This window comes from Artibeus jamaicensis, unplaced genomic scaffold (genome assembly GCF_021234435.1).
Source record: "Artibeus jamaicensis isolate MK-2021 breed Jamaican fruit bat unplaced genomic scaffold, CSHL_Jam_final contig_384, whole genome shotgun sequence".
NCBI classification, from domain to species: domain Eukaryota; kingdom Metazoa; phylum Chordata; class Mammalia; order Chiroptera; family Phyllostomidae; genus Artibeus; species Artibeus jamaicensis.
The window spans coordinates 19,328,008-19,345,174 of NW_026521810.1; the positions used below are offsets into that span (position 1 = coordinate 19,328,008).

Genomic DNA, 17,167 nt, shown 5'->3' on the forward strand with positions numbered 1-17,167 from the left:
TTGCTCACACCCAGGCAGTCAGGCCCCGTGCCTGGACAGGCTGTCGTTTGAGAGCTGGGAAGGCCCTAGAACGTGTGCTTTTCAGAATCTCCTATATGGTTCTGATACACAGATAGATTTAAGAATCCCAAGGGAAGTCGGTCGGAATGGCGCTTCCTTTGGAAAAGAATACCATAGAATAGTAAAAAACAAACAAAAATGAAAAACACAGAACAAAAGCTCGATTTAGAGTGCAAACTGGCAAAGACAAAGCTGTGGGTTGATGCCATAAATCTGTCAGCTGCAGCCAAACCTGCAGAATTAGTAGAAACTGAAGTCAGCAATTAAACTGTTAAGAAAGAGGCTTTTAAATGATCTGTTTGAGACTGAATATTTTAGTTCTGGCACTTACTGAGAACAGTCCTTCCAAGGACGATAAACTGCCTTTTTTCCAAGTGGGGGAGCGGACGTGTAGGAAGGAATATGCTTGAGGGACGTGAGCTTAGAAAAAGAGCAGATACCCTCCAATTAAGAGCTCACAGGTAAAGTGCTGGTTCAGATTTGCTTGTTTATTTCTAAAGAATTCAAAGAAGAGATTAGCCACCCAGTTTCACAAGTCTTCTCTGAAATCCTGAATGTCCAGGGGAAGGAATACATGGCTCAGTAAGACTTCCCCTAGAGATATTTCATTTGATGCTTTTTTACAAAAGTATGTATCCCCATTCACAGAAAGAAAACCCATTTTAAACCCATGCTATACTGTGTTAACAACCCTGGATGTGACCGGCTGATTTATTACACCAGGTGTTCCCCTAACCGGCCTGCTCAGAAAAATCACTGGGGGTAGTTGCTAAACTTAGACAGTGCCCGTGTACTCTGGAGACAGTGTCTAAGTTTTCTCCTGTTCATTTATCTCTTAGGTACATATACAGACTTGTTTATGCCTTTTGGGGGATGATGAGTTCAGTAATGTCCAAAGTTGAGTTCAGCCTGTGGAATTCTGTGACGCTAACAATGGCCCCAGGACCCCCAGCCCCTCACATGCAAGGCCTGAACGTTGGGCCCAAACAGGTCATCTTGGAGAAAATGCTTAAGAGGGAAGAATTAAGAGTAAGCTGCTAGATGGAGCTCTTTGAGCTGAAGAGCAACCAGTGGCATGTTTCATATTATTTTTGCCTCTACTAATAGTTGTTAAGATCAGTTTAGGCCTTTCTAGAAAGAACTGATATGATCCTCTCTCTGCCAGGGCTTTAAAATGTAGCTTTAACTATAGGGAAATGTCTGGGGACTTCAAAGTGAGTCATGGAGAAGCTAAGTGTAGTTAACCTTGGCTAATTAAAGTTTTATCTAGGTGGTAGAACAAAAAATAAAGGTGAAATCATTTGGTTTCAAAATATGGGACTCAAGAAACTCAAAACATATGGATTACGTTGCTGCTGCTACTGCTTCTATTTACTCCTCTTCTTCCTCCTCCTCCTTCTATTGCTATTATCATGATATCACTTTGAAAAATGAGAAGGAATCCATTTATTCGGTCCAAAAGTACTTATTTACTTTTCCAGGCTAGTTACTCCAGATCCTGGGATTGTGAACAGGAAGATTCATCTCAGGAGAGTTTGAATTTCAGTGCAGGAGCAGACACAATACAAACAAAGAGGACAATTCTGGAGGCTGGCAGGGGCTAGAAGCTAGATTAATATACTGTTGTGATTAACAGCTGCATATTCGAGGTGAAACTTAAGAGGAAGAGCCATCCATGCAAAGTTAGAAGGATGGTAAGTGCAATGTTGCTGAAGCAACAAAGAGGTTGGTGTGTCTGAAGCACAGGGAGGCATGCCACCAGTGAAACACTTGGTTCTTAGAGTGTAACAGCTTCCTAAATGAAACAAAAGCAACTCTTCAGGAAGGGCCCAAGGCGGTATGAGGCCCAAACATAAAGGCCTTTGTGGCTGGCTGGTTGGTTGGTTATCTTGGAACAGCACAGTCAGAAACAAGAATCCAGAGTTCTGGGTTTCCCACCTCCTTTGGAAACACAAAGGGAAAGTTTATCCGAGCTCAGGAGTGTGGTGGTGGGGACAGCCTCCTGCTCTCCCTGACAGTTCCACAAGGTCTTCCCTGACACACCAGAGAGACTCTTCAGGGAAGATCAATGGATGGATTGTGCAGTCCGGGCTGTCTTCCCCGGGATGGCCAAATCCGATGACGCGGCAGTCAGCTCTGTCAACAACCCTGCTCACTCACTCAGTCAAGGACAGCCCCTGACTGGCTCCTGACATTACTTGCTCTTCCTTATCATATTGATTGACCTTGGCAGCTTCAGAAACAACTTTCAAGGACTCGGTGAGGGCGGGGGCGGGGTGTTTGAGAAGGAGAAAAGCTTGTTAGAATTCTAAGTATGGAACTGGACTTTGCTCTTAAGGAATATTTTTACTTTCATCTCCTGTTTCATTGAATAAGTTCATTTCTTTACATCACAAAGAAGAGTTCCTTATAAAATTCCAGTGGGGTAAGGTGAGCAACATCCAACCAAGAGGCTGCTACAAGAGAGAACCAACTCCTGCTCAGGAGGATCCTGGCAGTACCTCACTGGGCACTCAGTCAGCTTTGCTCTCTCATCCCTGTCATCTCAGGCTCCTGGCAAACAGGACTCTAATCCCACCCCTTCAGGGCAGGCCGTATTTCTCCACTATATGATGCCCAATCTGGATTCCAAAACTGCCTGGTCAACCTGACAGTCTCTTGTTCCTTCATCACATATCCATTGCCCTCTCCAGTCTCTTTAAAGACAATTTATAATCTGTATCTAATCATTGCCAACCTTCGCCTGTGAAGGTCTAATCTGTAATTGGTTGTTTTTGCTAACTCTCCTTCATGGTGGCTTATTTCATTCTGTTTTGAGATATTCTGGAACATCAACTTCTGGTCCCTGTAACTCTATCTATCAAAATTCTTTGAGGCCTGGGTTTAAAGTGTGTCCCTCCAGTGAGGATTGGTATTTGCTTCTGCTGGGTACCTGGCATCTACCACACATAATGCCTTAAGTAAAATTCTGGATAAGCTTTATGTTACCCTAGAATATAGGTTCAGACCCCAAAAGTCTGTAAATGTGAGATCGTGAGTAGAAATTTTGGGTGACAAGGGAGCATTTGTTATTGTTATTGTTGTTGTTTTGCTCTTTAAAGTCCCAGATAACAGGCAACACCATTGCTTCTCCCTCCAGCTGAGCTTTATGCTCTCTGATAACACACTCATAGTGTCACCACCTGAGAATGCAGACTCTATACTGAGGTGACGAAATATGACTGGCCGTCCAGCGGGGTCCAAGACTTTGCCCTTTGTTCTTCACACAATGTCCCATTTAAAACCCAAGTCTAGGCCAGGAGGAATCTGCAGACCTATCTCAAGTTTATCTCTTTTTTTGGTCACTTCTTGACTCTGACTAACCCCCTAACATTCCTGTGAGTTCCTCCATGCATCAAAAAGAATTTTTAAAAAATTCTACCAGGAAACATATACCTTGTTCATGGATAGGAAGAATTAACATCATCAAAATACTCAAGGAAAGGAAAAAAAAAAAAAAAAAAAGCAGAAGGTGTGGACCCCCTCTTTCCCAGGTGAAAGGGAAAAACCACGCAGCTTGGCCAGAATGGAGATCCCTGCAGCCAGGTGAAGAAGACAGCCACATACTTTTGGTGGAGTGCGGACTCCTGCAGCTTTGGTAGAAGAGGCCCACGCGGCTTTGGGGTGCCCCTTTGGCCGCGGGGCCTGAAAAGCAACAGAGACTTTGATTGGAACTGGGTACAAAGGACTCTTGCCAGTGGACCATGAGAGGGTACCACAGTACTTTGGATTAACTCGAGATCCTGCACAGTGACACAGCTGACGGTGCCAGCGGCCTGCAACACAGACGTGTGCTCTTTTCCTGATTTACGGTACCCGGAGTTGGGACAAGAGGGAAGGGAGCGCTGTGTGGGTGTAGGTGTATAACCTAAAGGACTTTGATATTTTAGTGGTGGCATTAGGCCTAAATAGCATTAAATAAACATTTTGTTTCCTTTTCACAAATCTCTGGCATTAAGAGATGTGTTTCCAATTGGCGGCGGACAGAAGAAAATGTCCATACTACCCAAAGCAATTCACAGATTCAATGCAATACCTATTAAAGTACCAATGGCATATTTCACAGACATAGAACAAACACTTCGAAAATTTATATGGAACCATAAACAAGCCCGAATAGCAGCTGCTCTTTTGAGAAAGAAGAACAAAGCAGGGGGGATCACAATACCTGATATCAAACTGTATTACAAGGCCACTGTAATCAAAACAGCCTGGTACTGGCATAAAAACAGGCACATAGACCAGTGGATCAGAACAGAGAGCCCAGAAATCAACCCAACTCTCTATAGTCAATTCATATTCAACAAAGGGGGCAGTAACATAAAATGGAGTAAAGATAGCCTCTTCAACAAATGGTGTTGGGAGAACTGGACAGCTATGTGCAAAAAAATGAAACTTGAGCACAGACTCACACCATACACCAAAATAAATTCAAGGTGGATAAAAGACTTAAATATAAGCCATGACATCATTAAAGTCCTAGAGGAGAACATTGGCAGGAATATCTGAGATATTTCATGTAGCAACATTTTTACTGATATGTCCCCTAGAGCAAGGAATATAAAGGAAAGAATAAACAAATGGGATCTCATCAAAATAAACAGCTTCTGCATGGCTAAAGAAAACAGTATTAAATTAAAAAGACAACCAACTGTATGGGAAAACATATTTGCCAATGATACCTCACACAGAGGTTTAATCTCCAAAATATACAAACAACTTACACAACTCCACTCTAAGAAGACATCTAACCCAATTAAAAAATGGGAAAAGGACTTGAACAGACACTTCTCCAAAGAGGACATATAGAATATCCAGAGACATATGAAGAGATGCTCAATATCGTTAGCTATCAGAGAGATGCAAATTTAAACCACAATGAGATACCACTTTACACCAGTCAGGATGGCTATCATAAACAAAGCAACAAACAACAAATGTTGGAGAGGTTGTGGGGAAAAGGGGTCCTTAGTTCACTGTTGGTGGGATTGCAGACTGGTACAACCATTATGGAAAACAGTATGGAATTTTCTCAGAAAAATAAAAATCGACCTGCCTTTTGACCCAGCAATTCCACTGCTAGGATTATATCCCAAGAATCCTAAAACATCAATTTCAAAGAACCTATGCACCACAATGTTCATAGCAGCACAATTTACAATAGCCCAGAGTTGGAAGCAACCTAGGTGCCCATCAGTAAATGAATGGATCAAAAATTGTGGTACATATACACAATGGAATTCTATGCAGCAGAGAGAAAGAAGGAGCTACTACCTTTTGCAACAACAAGGATGGAACTGGAAAGCATTATGCTGAGTGAAATAGGCCAGGCATTGAAGGACAAATACCATATGATCTCACCTTTAACAGGAAGCTAAACAACAAAACTAACAAGCAAACAGAATAAAAACAAAGACACTGAAATAGAGAACAAGTGGGCAGCGACCAGAGGGGAGAGGGAAGGGAATTTAAGGGGAAAAATGGGGAGGGATTTTGAGGAACAAGTATGAAAGACACAGGGATGAGGACTGCGGTGGGGCGGGGAATGGGAGGGAGGTGGGGATACGGGGCGGGGGGGGGCTGGGATGGGAGAAATAGACAAAAAAAAACTGTACTTGAAAAACAGGCACACAGGTGGCAAAAGAAAGAAAGGGAGGAAAGTGAAGAAAAGGAGATGAAGAGAGTGGTGGCAGGGGTACTGATTGCTCGGTGCTGCTTTTCATTCATTGAAAAGTCGACAGTCTCAAGAGACTGCCAGCAACTGGATCTCACTTTTGTTAATTGGGTGTTTCCCAATACTAGGTAATAAGTTTATTGCTGGATCCCAGACAACTCTTAGGAGAGCCCAATAGAAGTAAATGCCCTCAGCAGAGCTCTCAGCCTGCCCAGGTATTGGTCAAGCTTATAACATCCATGCCCTAGGTGACCACTCTGAACCATTCCAAGAAAATGTAAAACCCAAGACTTACTGCATCACTTTTGGAGCTAGAGCAGGCCATATTATTAGTACAATGTACCAGTCATTTGTCCCATGCTTACACTCTGGGAATTTCAGTCCATCTCCCTGATCCATGAGAACAGGAGATGCCCCCATGTTTAATGGAGAATCTGGCCTTTATCTCTCAGAAGCCTAATGGACCTGAGAAGGGAAGGCATCTCATCTACTAACTCGGACAAGCTTCATTGCCTCCAACTTCTCACCACTGAAAGGCCTGGTCCTCCTAGTGTTTACTCTCCTGGTGTCCAAAGAGTGCAGTCTCAGTCATCTTTCTCCAAGGTCTCTAAAACTCAGCTCCTTTTATAAGAGCTTTCGTTTGCTTGTTTCCTGGCCTTGACCATGGTGGTGTTCATGGTATTCCTCCAGGTAGGGCAGCGCAGCCAGACACGTCACTGACGGCTCAGGGATCAGCAGGAGCACAGCCCGCCAGGACACACCCAATGATCCTTTTGTTTACTTTGTCTAAACTCCTCAAGTCTAAAAAGACCAATTTTACAGAAGAAAGCTTCTATTTGGGGTTAATAGGATGCAACCAAGAAATAAGAGTATTGAGAAAAACAAGGAAACAAACGCGACTTTTCCATGGACACAAAGCTTCCTGACTGCCACTGTCATTTAATCCCTGAATGCTTCCTCAAGGTGAATTCAATTATCTTCATTTAAGAGTGCAGAAAGGTGAGGTTCAGTCAATCTACTTACCTTGCCTAAGGTCATGTTATTTTCAAGTGATAAAACTGGGATTTGAACTTGGGTATAGCTGGCCACAACTCATAGGCTTATCACTGCTAAACTATCCATAAGGAGGAAATGGAAAGGTTTCATATAGGAAGCACCTTTCATGGCCAAGCCAATGGTATGTTAGATTGTAATGAGATTTGACCCTGATGATATAAGAGAAACAAATCTTGTTAGGCCTGTACATCCCGGAATCCTCTAAGTCATTTAAGTATGTGTCACAAGCTGATAATAATAGCAAACCTGTGTACAGCATGACATATTTTTTAAAGGTCCTAAGTCCCCCACCAGGATAATTGTACTGTCTTTGCATTTTTAACACCAAGGAGATCCGCCATGTTCCCATGGGGACTGGATGTTACCCACACCTGTGCTCTACAGCTACAGTGGATGCTGTGCCCACACCACCCTAATGCCAGCCAACCACCTGCAAGTCTAGGTCTGCTCCCACAGCCTCGAGCCGCACTCTCATGCTCTCTGGGATGCTTGACCCTGGCACGGTCTTCCCCACACTCTCGTCCACATTATTCACCCCCAGGGAATGAATCCAACCAGCAGGGTTGGACATTCTCCCACTGCCTGAACCTGAGTCAGTGCCAGCCAGCATGCCCCTCCAGAATACTCCCTTGGCTTTCTGAGATCCCATTACAGCAAATTCAGTGGAATACCATTAGAAAAGAAATGCAATGAATATATAAGAAGCAGAAAGACAAGGAAAAAAATAAACCTTTGCATTACTCTGTACTAGACCTAGGGTACCACTGAGAGACACACTGACAATTGCCTGGAAGTGTCGGCAAGTGAATTGCAGATGCCTTAATTCGAGGATGCCAAGCTCAGGCAGAACCCAAACACTCTCTGTTCCAGTCCCATTACTTACGGAGAATAGATTCAAAGGACAGTCTTAGACCCCAGAGGAAGGGTTGGTGATCTAATTGTACTTTTTCAATGCCTAAGTAAGAAATACCAACTAAAAAGGAATTTAAACACTCTCTTCATAGAGCAAAGGTCTTATATGAAAAGCATAATTGCACAGATGAATTTGAAGCTCAAAATTAATAGAGATAAGGGCACTGGACATATTTGAAGGGTGACAGTTGAAAGATGATAAGAAAAGGTATAAATATGCAAGGCAAGTAAAACTTTTTCACCACAGGCACCAAATATGGGATATTAGGAATCTTACCCTTGGATAAAGATACCAATCCTATTAAGACAACTCCTAATTCCCCCTTAAAGCAGAAAACCTTTACGGGCACCTCTGAGCAACAGTAACCCCCACATGGCCGACAAGCATTTTAAAACATTGCTTTGTATTCTGTTTTAAACTAAAAATTTTAATAGAGGAGCTTATCAGCCAACTAAAGTTTGTGACTCTCACTCCCTCTTTTACATAATAACAGAAAATAGAGAAATGTGAAGGCCTAGATAATACTGGAAACAAATTTTATGTTTGACCAATCATTAGCCTTATTTCTAAGTGATAACAACTGTTCGGTCTTTCTCCTGCCTTCCTGTCTGGGAGGAACTGGCAATATAATAATTTCCATGAGACTCTCTGATGACACCCCTCCCACAAGCCTCCTGTGCTTCCTCTGGGACTGCAGACCAAACCCAGCCACTGACTGTGCACGTTACTTGTTCTGGACCCCTCTTGGTACTATCACGTAGAGCCAACATAGAGAAATCCTGCTAAAGCAAAACCAAATTTTTATAGAAAATCAGTAAACTGCAGAGAAATACACAGAAGATAGTTTTAAATAGAACCTGAGGCACTGAAATTTGCTTATGTATAAAACTGTCACTGCACAAAGTTTTCAGAAACCCCCCTTAAAGCACACAAAGTGTAAAGCTGCGTCCACACTCGGCCCCTCAGCCACGCTTAGGTCCGGTTTTCCAGATTGCCAGCACGTGAGGTCTTCTCTGCATAACTTTTCCAACATTCTTCTGTGAAAACACTTTCAAAGTGAATTGCATCTAAATGAATTATTACATATGTAGATAATGCAGTGCCATGTAGCCAGTAAACATAAGGTTGGAGGACGTTTATTAATGTGGTAACATATTCATAATGTATTAAGGGAAGAAAACAGATCACAAATCAACATTATGATGAGTTCACTTTTTAAATCTCAAAGTATAATATACATACATGTGGTGTAAATGTATCTGTCATATAAGTTTAAAAACATTAGAAATACATACAAAATTACTAAAATGACATCTTTTTTAGGGGGATGAAATCCCTTTTAGGGGATGAGATTATAAATAAACTTTTATTCTTTCTTCATTTTCTAACCCTTTCAATGAACATGTATTTCTTTTCACCATTAAAAAATAAAAAATAAAGAAACAGTGTAAAAGCTCACTGTTTCAGAGCTCCCTCCGCCCTGAGTATCACTTCACACGTTAGTCATGTGAGTTGTTTCCTGGAGCTTTGGTGATGTGTGAGCCGCAGAACTGGGCTGGAAATGGCCTTCGAAGACCTCATTTCAGACCTCAGCCTCTCACAAACAAGACCCACCAGGAACGCCCTTTACATTAATTTCTCCTCTACAGAAAAGGCTATGACAATGACCCTTCAGGCACCTGTGATACGTGTATATGGTCCCACGTCACTGTGTTTCCACGTGCTTTTAACCCGTGCTTTACAACAATGCTTCACAAGTTATCTCCAGAGATTCACCGAGGTGCTCAAGAGGTTTGAAAAAAGTTGGATTTAAATTATTTTATAAAATGTGTATCACTTTATTATTTATAAAAGTCCAGTTAAACAATAACCTGCCCCATTTTTACACAGCAGAGACTAGCAAGTCATTACTCAACATCACCTGATTCTCTGCCATCAGTGTGCAAACAGGTAAACTTTAAATGCATGACTGTTTAAGAAACAGAGTTTATGCATTAGCCTTTAAAAATAACCCCGAGCAATGCACAGAGTCCATGCAGAGGAAGTGAACTCGGCGGCGCTGCACCACAACACACACGATCCAGGCATCTCTGCTCACCACGCCTTCTCCCTGAGGCCTAGCAGTAAGTCGGGCGCCGAGACACCTCAGTCAGATGCATCTCCCTATTGTTCTGCGGCTAGTTTTAGTACTTAGTTTAAGTACTGTTTTCTCAGTCTTTTATAAGAATGTGAACCATACTTGGATATTTTTGGTGATACAACTTTGAAACAAATATTTTTCCTACTAAACTCACTTGTCAAGTGCAAGCTGTCTAGCAGAGTATCCAGGCGTTGAAAAGTGAACAATTTACAAATTGTTACCACATCTGAGTAAATCATAATTTTCTGGGCAACCAAAACCAATGAAGACGCCAACCAAAGACACCACACTGGTGTGACTGAGGTCACTGCGAGTGTCTTCCACACTGAGCAGTGTCCGTGGTAGGGTTGTACGACACACTCCTCTCACTGGCTGTTTTTCAAGCAACTTTTGTTTCAAACACAGTGGGAATCTGAGCACTTTACTTGCACTTCTGCCACTGGCCTAAACCACTGTCTTCTCATGAATGATCCCACTGTCTGCTCACCTGTCCTCTTGCTCTTTCACCCTTGTACTCCTATACCCTGTCCTTAACTCCTAAGTCATGGTGTTTTATGCCCAACACTCTCCAACGTCCTTCCTTTTTGTTACAGTAAAAGTCAAGTTCTATATAATGATGCACAAGACATAGTTGGACACCTTGTTACCTGGCAGGTCCCATCTGCTCCTCCCCACGCACTGGCTATAGCCACACAAGCCTGCCCACGAAAGCCCCTCAAGCACCTCGCTGCTCCTTCAACTCCAAAAGGTCTTTGACCAAACGTACTCAGCTCCATGAACCCCTTCCAGACCATCCTCCTCACAGCTGTACGCATGCTCCTTGTCCCCAGGCTTTATATTTTCCTGTTTTACTTATCACCATCTGAGATTAACTCTTGCTCCAATTATTTATTTACTGTCTTTCTCCCTCAACTAGAGTGTAATCCCCAGAAGAGCAGATAATTTCATCTAGTTTGCTCCCTTCTGTACCTTCAGGAGCCTAGAACAATGCCTGCCAAAAACTACAGCCAGGAAAATAAAACCTATTGTTGAATGACTATGATATTCTAAATCTGAATCCATCACAAAATTTTTATCAATAAAGTAACATGTTAAATTGTTTCCTATCATGGGGCCATTTTTAAGAATTTTTGTGAGATGAAAAAAGAGTTTTACTGCCACAGAAAAAAAGTTGTATAAAGATACAAATCCAGAGAAAAGTTTATATGTTCATTACAATTTGGAATGTTTATAGCATTCGGCATAGCACTCCAATGGCCACACTTCATTTTGAAAAGGAGTCTCCGCCCATTAGTGTCCACATGTGTACAATAATGTCCTAGTTAAAGAGGGGTCATGTTTAGGGCTCTTCTCACTTTATAAACTTGAGAGAACAAGCTGAGGCCACCCAAAGCTTTCCTGATCTGTCCCAACCATCTTTTCCGGCCGGGCCACATTCCACCATAATTTTTACCATGTGCTTCTGTTCACCCAGCCCTTTTATTTCACACTATAATTTCTTCTAAGTGCGCAATGTTTGTTACATCTTCAAGTCACATACACATACTCATGCCCTTGAATGCACTTTTGTGGAAATATCCCACACAGTTAATACACGGATGAGCCCAGGGTAATCTATGTAGCTATAGCATGGCTCACGCCCTCGCACTTCCTTGTCCTAATCACTTAGTACACAGCTCTTCTCCGCACCCCTCTCTCCCTCCAGTCCATACCACTTGGCATGTGTAAGATTTCAGAACAGCTTCACCTACAAGTGAGCATTATAAGCTCAATCTTTATCAGGGACTAACTGGGAAACTGCTGGAATCCAGAAATGTCAGTTATGTCAATTTTGAAATTTTTTTCTTGTCAATCTAACGGCTTGTTTGTCCTAATGATAGTGCCTAGCACATCAAGATGAAAGTCTAAGGAGGTGCAGTTTGACAGTATCTCTATTCTCGGAGTTTACTGACAAAAAAAAAAATCTTATAAAGAGCCTTGGCACAACTGACTAATTTATTGGTTGGTGCTAAGTACAAGAGAGTTTTCTGTCAGGACACAAATGTATATGTCTTTTCATATTAGTATATGCTGTATCAAAATACATATATTCTGATATCATGGCAGTAGAAATGAGTGAACTGAATAGATTATGGACCACGTCTAGCTGCATCCATTGCTACCTTAAAATCACCAAAGAAGTATAAAGTCCAAGTAGATTTTACACAGATTATCTATTGTGTTGGCCAAAAGTTCATTTGGTTTTTCCATAAGATGGCTCTAGTAGTGCTTGGATGTCTTCAACTTCATTCGAAACAATTTGGTTAAGTTGTATTGTGACGGCTGTCATATCAGTGTGCATTTTTTAAAAACTTACCAAAATTGGTGAATTTTGTGTAGCCATTTTAATGTTAAAGATGGAAGAAAATCAGTCATACTTTTAGCATATTATGCTTTATTATTTCAAGAAAGATAAAAATGTAACTGAAGCACAAAAAAGGTTTGCATGTATAGAGAAGGTGCTGTGACCAACTGAATGTGTAAAAAGTGATACACGAAGTTTAGTGCTGAACACTTCTCACTGGACAATGCTCCACAGTTGGGCAGACCAGCTGAAGTTGACAGCGATCAAATCAAGACATTCATTGAGAACAATCAACATTGTTGATTGGAATATACAACACATGGAATAATCAACACATGGAATATATCCAACATAGTAAAAAAACCCAAATCAATACAGTCATTGGTAAAAATGAAAAAATGTATCTTTTATCTTACAGAAAAAAATAAACAATTTTTGGCCAACCCAATAAAAGTCAGTAAGAGGTGTTTTATTTCTGCCTTTTGATCCTGTTGGTTTAATGTGAATAGAATTGCATATTTTGCAATTTAAGCACTAAACTCACTACTGTATTATCCATAACCATATCAAAGTAGAAACCACATTTTCAATAAAAATACAACACATTCCTGAATCACAAGAAAAACAAGTATCTTGAGTCAATAAAATGCAAATAACCATCAGCTCTGCTGATCTAAATGAGTTTATACTAAAAAGAAAACCCTGAACTTGACAGGATTCTGTCCACCAAACCAAAAAATTACATGTCCCGTCCTGATCAACTCTTCTTCAATAACATCCTGTGATTTCTATTCCCTGGAACACCCGTTTTTTTCTGATTGATTAGTATTGAGATCTTAACCATCAGTGTGAGCTCTCCAGTTTGCACTTCCTTCTTTGGCAATGATTCTTCTTTGATAGAAAATTACCAGCGCATGTTAATATAAAGCCAAATTCCACATACAAGTAGTTAGCCTGTTGCTATTCTTTTAAAAGCAACAACAAACAGAATACTAGACTTTATGGTATTATTCTTTTTTTGTTAGATCTGCGATTCCAAAGACTCACGCAGGGTGGAAGACACCAATAGAAAACATTTCTAGCTTTCTCATGCACAGCACTGTGGACCAACGTCACAGAACGTGTTGGCCCAGGGCCTCACAGAGAAGTCCCCATGAGCAGCTGGGCACCACCCAAGGCATCCACACTTTATCCTTTGCTCCCTGACAATGAACAAGTCTTCCAAAATCAAAGAATCTGAAGGTTCATGAAAAGAAAACAGATATTGTTGCATAGTGTGTAGAATATTCTACATCTTTTTATTTCCCAGCTCAAAGTTCTCTGCAGAGTCTAGCAGGAGCAGCACTGTTCCTATCAATGCCAACTTCTGGGGCTTCATGTCAGTTAGGGGCTGAATTGGTAAGAAGAATCAGGCTGCTGAGAGGGACACGGATTGGCTGCTTTATCTCAGAATTGCCTCCGAGTGTTCTAGCAGGATCCAGACTGGCCTTCAGAAGCTGTGAGCAGGTACAACGTCCCTGTTCCCTACCTGACCACTGCAAAGAGGAGGCCTTCAACGTGCAAGGCCCAGACCTCACTTCACTGGCATTTTCCACTTCACTCTCTGCTAAATTCTCTCACACCCAGGGGACCAGCACGGAAGGAACTCCAGGTCTTTCATGGTTCCAAGTTCTGGGCATCAACAGTATCACCTTGGCTGAACAAATGTAGCAAATTGTACAAACATGATTTGGTATCTTTCAAAGCAAAGAATATGGATTTTATCTCCTTTTTTATAGTTTTCATGCTACAAGAACTGACCCATTTTGTAAGTGCAGGAGAGGACAGCTATTACCCGTGCTGCAACACGAGTGGACACCCCTGCTACCCACTTGAAAACTTGCAGCCTCCTCATAATAATTTCTGATTGCACAACAAATCAGTGACCTTCCTACAAGTTCTACTGCACTGAGAACATTTCCACCTTATCCAGCCCTGCGAAAACATTTAAAAGCTATCACACTTATTAACGCCTCTTAGGATCGAAGATGAGCATCTGTAGCTATCCTTGGCTTTGAAAGTGCTTTGTAAAAGAGGACACAAGCGTATGCTCAGGTATTGCCATCAACCAACTCCTTTTACCAACCAAAATTTTACCTCAAAGGCCAGCCACTAAAGGGACCAAGAAATCACTCAAGCAAAAAGCCAAAGTTTTTCTAAAAAGATTTTCCTTTCCACTATGCGCTTCCAAATCAAAATGCAACCCCTGACATCAGACTCTTCCAAAGCTCTCCTCTGGTTTCACCTATCTTTGTGGAACACCCGTCCTTTTCTCTTGCTGTACACACTCAACCAAGAGTCCCAGATCACGCGCCGGAGTCCACCGCGACGTGAGCGCGGGTGGCACGGGACTTACGTTGTTCATGTACTCGCTGAGCAGGTCCTGCAGTGCCTGCCGCACGGCGTTGCATTCGGCCACGATCCTCTCGCGCCGGTCGTCCCGCGTGCAGGAGGAGTCGGCCATGAGTGCGGCTCCACTAATGATGCTCTCCAGCCGCTCCTCCAGGGACGGCCGGAACCTGGCCTCGCTGAACGTCATGGGATCCAGGATAATCTTATTCTGAAAGCGGTACCGGAAAAAAAAAGTCAGCAGAGAAGAGATGACTGCCTTTGCACCCTGTTTCCCACAGCAGAAATAGCTGAGGTCAGGACAAGACTCTCTGTGGAGAAGAAGCCATTCACTTAGACAAGCCCTAAAGTGGCCTTGACAAAGTATCGACTTTGCAAAAGATACTGCACTCTAAATTAATCTTCCGGAAGAAAACAGAACATCTTGTTTGAAGAATGTGTTCTTGGCAAAGGCGGTATCAACTGAAGAGTTTTCAAGTGAGATGGTAACAGTGGCTTAGTGTTTTTTAAAAAAAATGTGTAGCCTTCAGGGAATGCCCATTTCAGGAAGCTTTGTGGGGGACATGGGACGACTAGAGAGCCCCAGAGCTAATATGGGTTAACAGGTCAGGGTGCACGGCTGGTGATAGCCACACCCGTCCACCTCGGGAGAGGCCGAGAGCCCCACAGCACGGTGCCTCTGAAACTGGAGCCAATAGCACCCAACAGGCACATTCAGCACAGGGGTTTTCCACCAGGAACTAATAGCGACTGTGTAAAAACAAGTGTTCTACAAAAGGAGTTGTGTGTGTGTTTGTTCTGAAGGAGTCTAGGCAAAGGGAAAAATAGAGGTATTTCCTTAAAGAAAGGTGTCATGGAGGATTTAAGCTTAGTGTTGCCCCTGGTGAGCCTGAAAATGTGTAGGCAGAGGTGACCAGAAGGGGACAGAAATATGCATCCAGAATTGAGATGTATTAACCTAAAGATCTGGGAATTGTCCAGGAGATGTGGACATAAGGTAGCAAATGGCATACTAGTAAACCAAATATAACAGGAAGAGCAGGCCAGAGAAGACCCATTATTACCAAGTTCCAAGGGTGTGCGGAAGGAAAAGAACCGAGTAAGTAGAAACCATAAGACAGGGGCACAACCTGAGCATCATCCCCAGTGACTCAAGCAGTGAGTGGTGAAGCATGTGACAACTAACGGCACGAAACAGAGAGGCAGAGTTGACTTTGTCCACGGGCTGGTTTCCACCGGAGACCCTTTTTCTGCTCAGGACAAAAGAAAAGGTCGGTCAACGTGGAATGCCCGCTGCAGGGAAGACATGCTCACTGTCCCTGGATGTGCACACTCAGAGGTCCGAGGACCAGACCCGTGGTGGCAGGGAAGCGGTCTTCCAGCTCTAGGGTCCAGTGGTGGGACTGCCACACTGTTACTGTTTCCTCTGATGTTCATTGGTCCTTAAGTGTTTGTCATAATTTACACACACAGAGACACACATAATAGATTAAGTAGTATATAGAGAGTACACATATATATTACATATATATGATATGTAGTATACATGTACACACACACACACATACCCCCTCATCTGTACATGAAACAATTATCTTGTCTACAAATATAATAAAAAAGCAAATGAGAGTTGGTAGTTATACCTTTGCTGTGGCGGACTCTGTCCGCCTGTTGCGACTGAAGATGAGAATAAATGCACAGGCTACAGCAATCTTGTGGAGGAAAATTGAACGGCATGGCTACTCTCTCAAGGGGACACTGCCTCTGAATGCTTCAACCACTCTCTTAAGAGGAGAGTGCCCCGACCCTTGCCAAGATAAGCTTTTATTGTTTCTCTCAGGTCTTACACCAAAGAAAGATTTATTATCTATGATATAGAATATTATTGTCTACATTTTAGGTCCAATCAAGGAAATGAAAATAACATGCAGAGGGGAAAGGTGACAAGGTGATTAGATCTGTCCTTAGGAAAATTCATACAGGTTTTGGAAATTGTCTTGAAGATAGATAATATATATTTGTTGTTTTAGACCAGGGTGATGGAGTTTAAGCAAGAGCAAGCCATAACACTCCGTATGCATTTTCTAGGCCTGATTCCCACGGGAAAACTCAGTTTGAAGGTCTGGCTTCTGCCCATCACTTGGCTTTCATAGGTTTTCCATACAGAGCTGAGTCACATTTGCCAGACAAAAACCAGTCCCCTACACTTTGCTAAATGCCTATTATATTCTTACTGGAGTGCTTGGGGCTAAAGAGAGAGTGGAGAGAATAGAAGAGACTTCTCGTGTGATTTTTTTTCCTAATGGAATATAAAATAAATGCTTATTAATTACAAAACAGGTCTGGGCTATTTGCTCTGGGAAGGTTTGCGTGAACCCTCCAAAGCATCCTAAAGTGTTTACAGGCTGCAGCGCTTGAAGCACCTGACTCCTTAATTCCTGGCAAAATGTGAATCTCTAACAGAGAGATCTTTTCAGCATGAAGACTATGAACTCCTGAATGAGTTCAAGCAGGTGACAACTTGGAAAAAAGAAATCCACTAAACACAGACCA

At 42.3% G+C, this 17,167-nt stretch overlaps 1 protein-coding gene across 4 annotated transcripts in view; it reads right to left on the minus strand.

Moving 5' to 3' along the window:
• Positions 1–17,167, minus strand: part of CTNNA2 (catenin alpha 2) — a 1,098,262-nt gene that overhangs the window by 705,372 nt on the left and 375,723 nt on the right. For all 4 annotated transcript variants that reach the window (XM_053664696.1, XM_053664695.1, XM_053664693.1 and 1 more), the window contains exon 7: positions 14,622–14,825. In XM_053664696.1, coding sequence (XP_053520671.1) covers positions 14,622–14,825 — 204 coding nt within the window. The remainder of the gene's footprint in view (positions 1–14,621; positions 14,826–17,167) is intronic.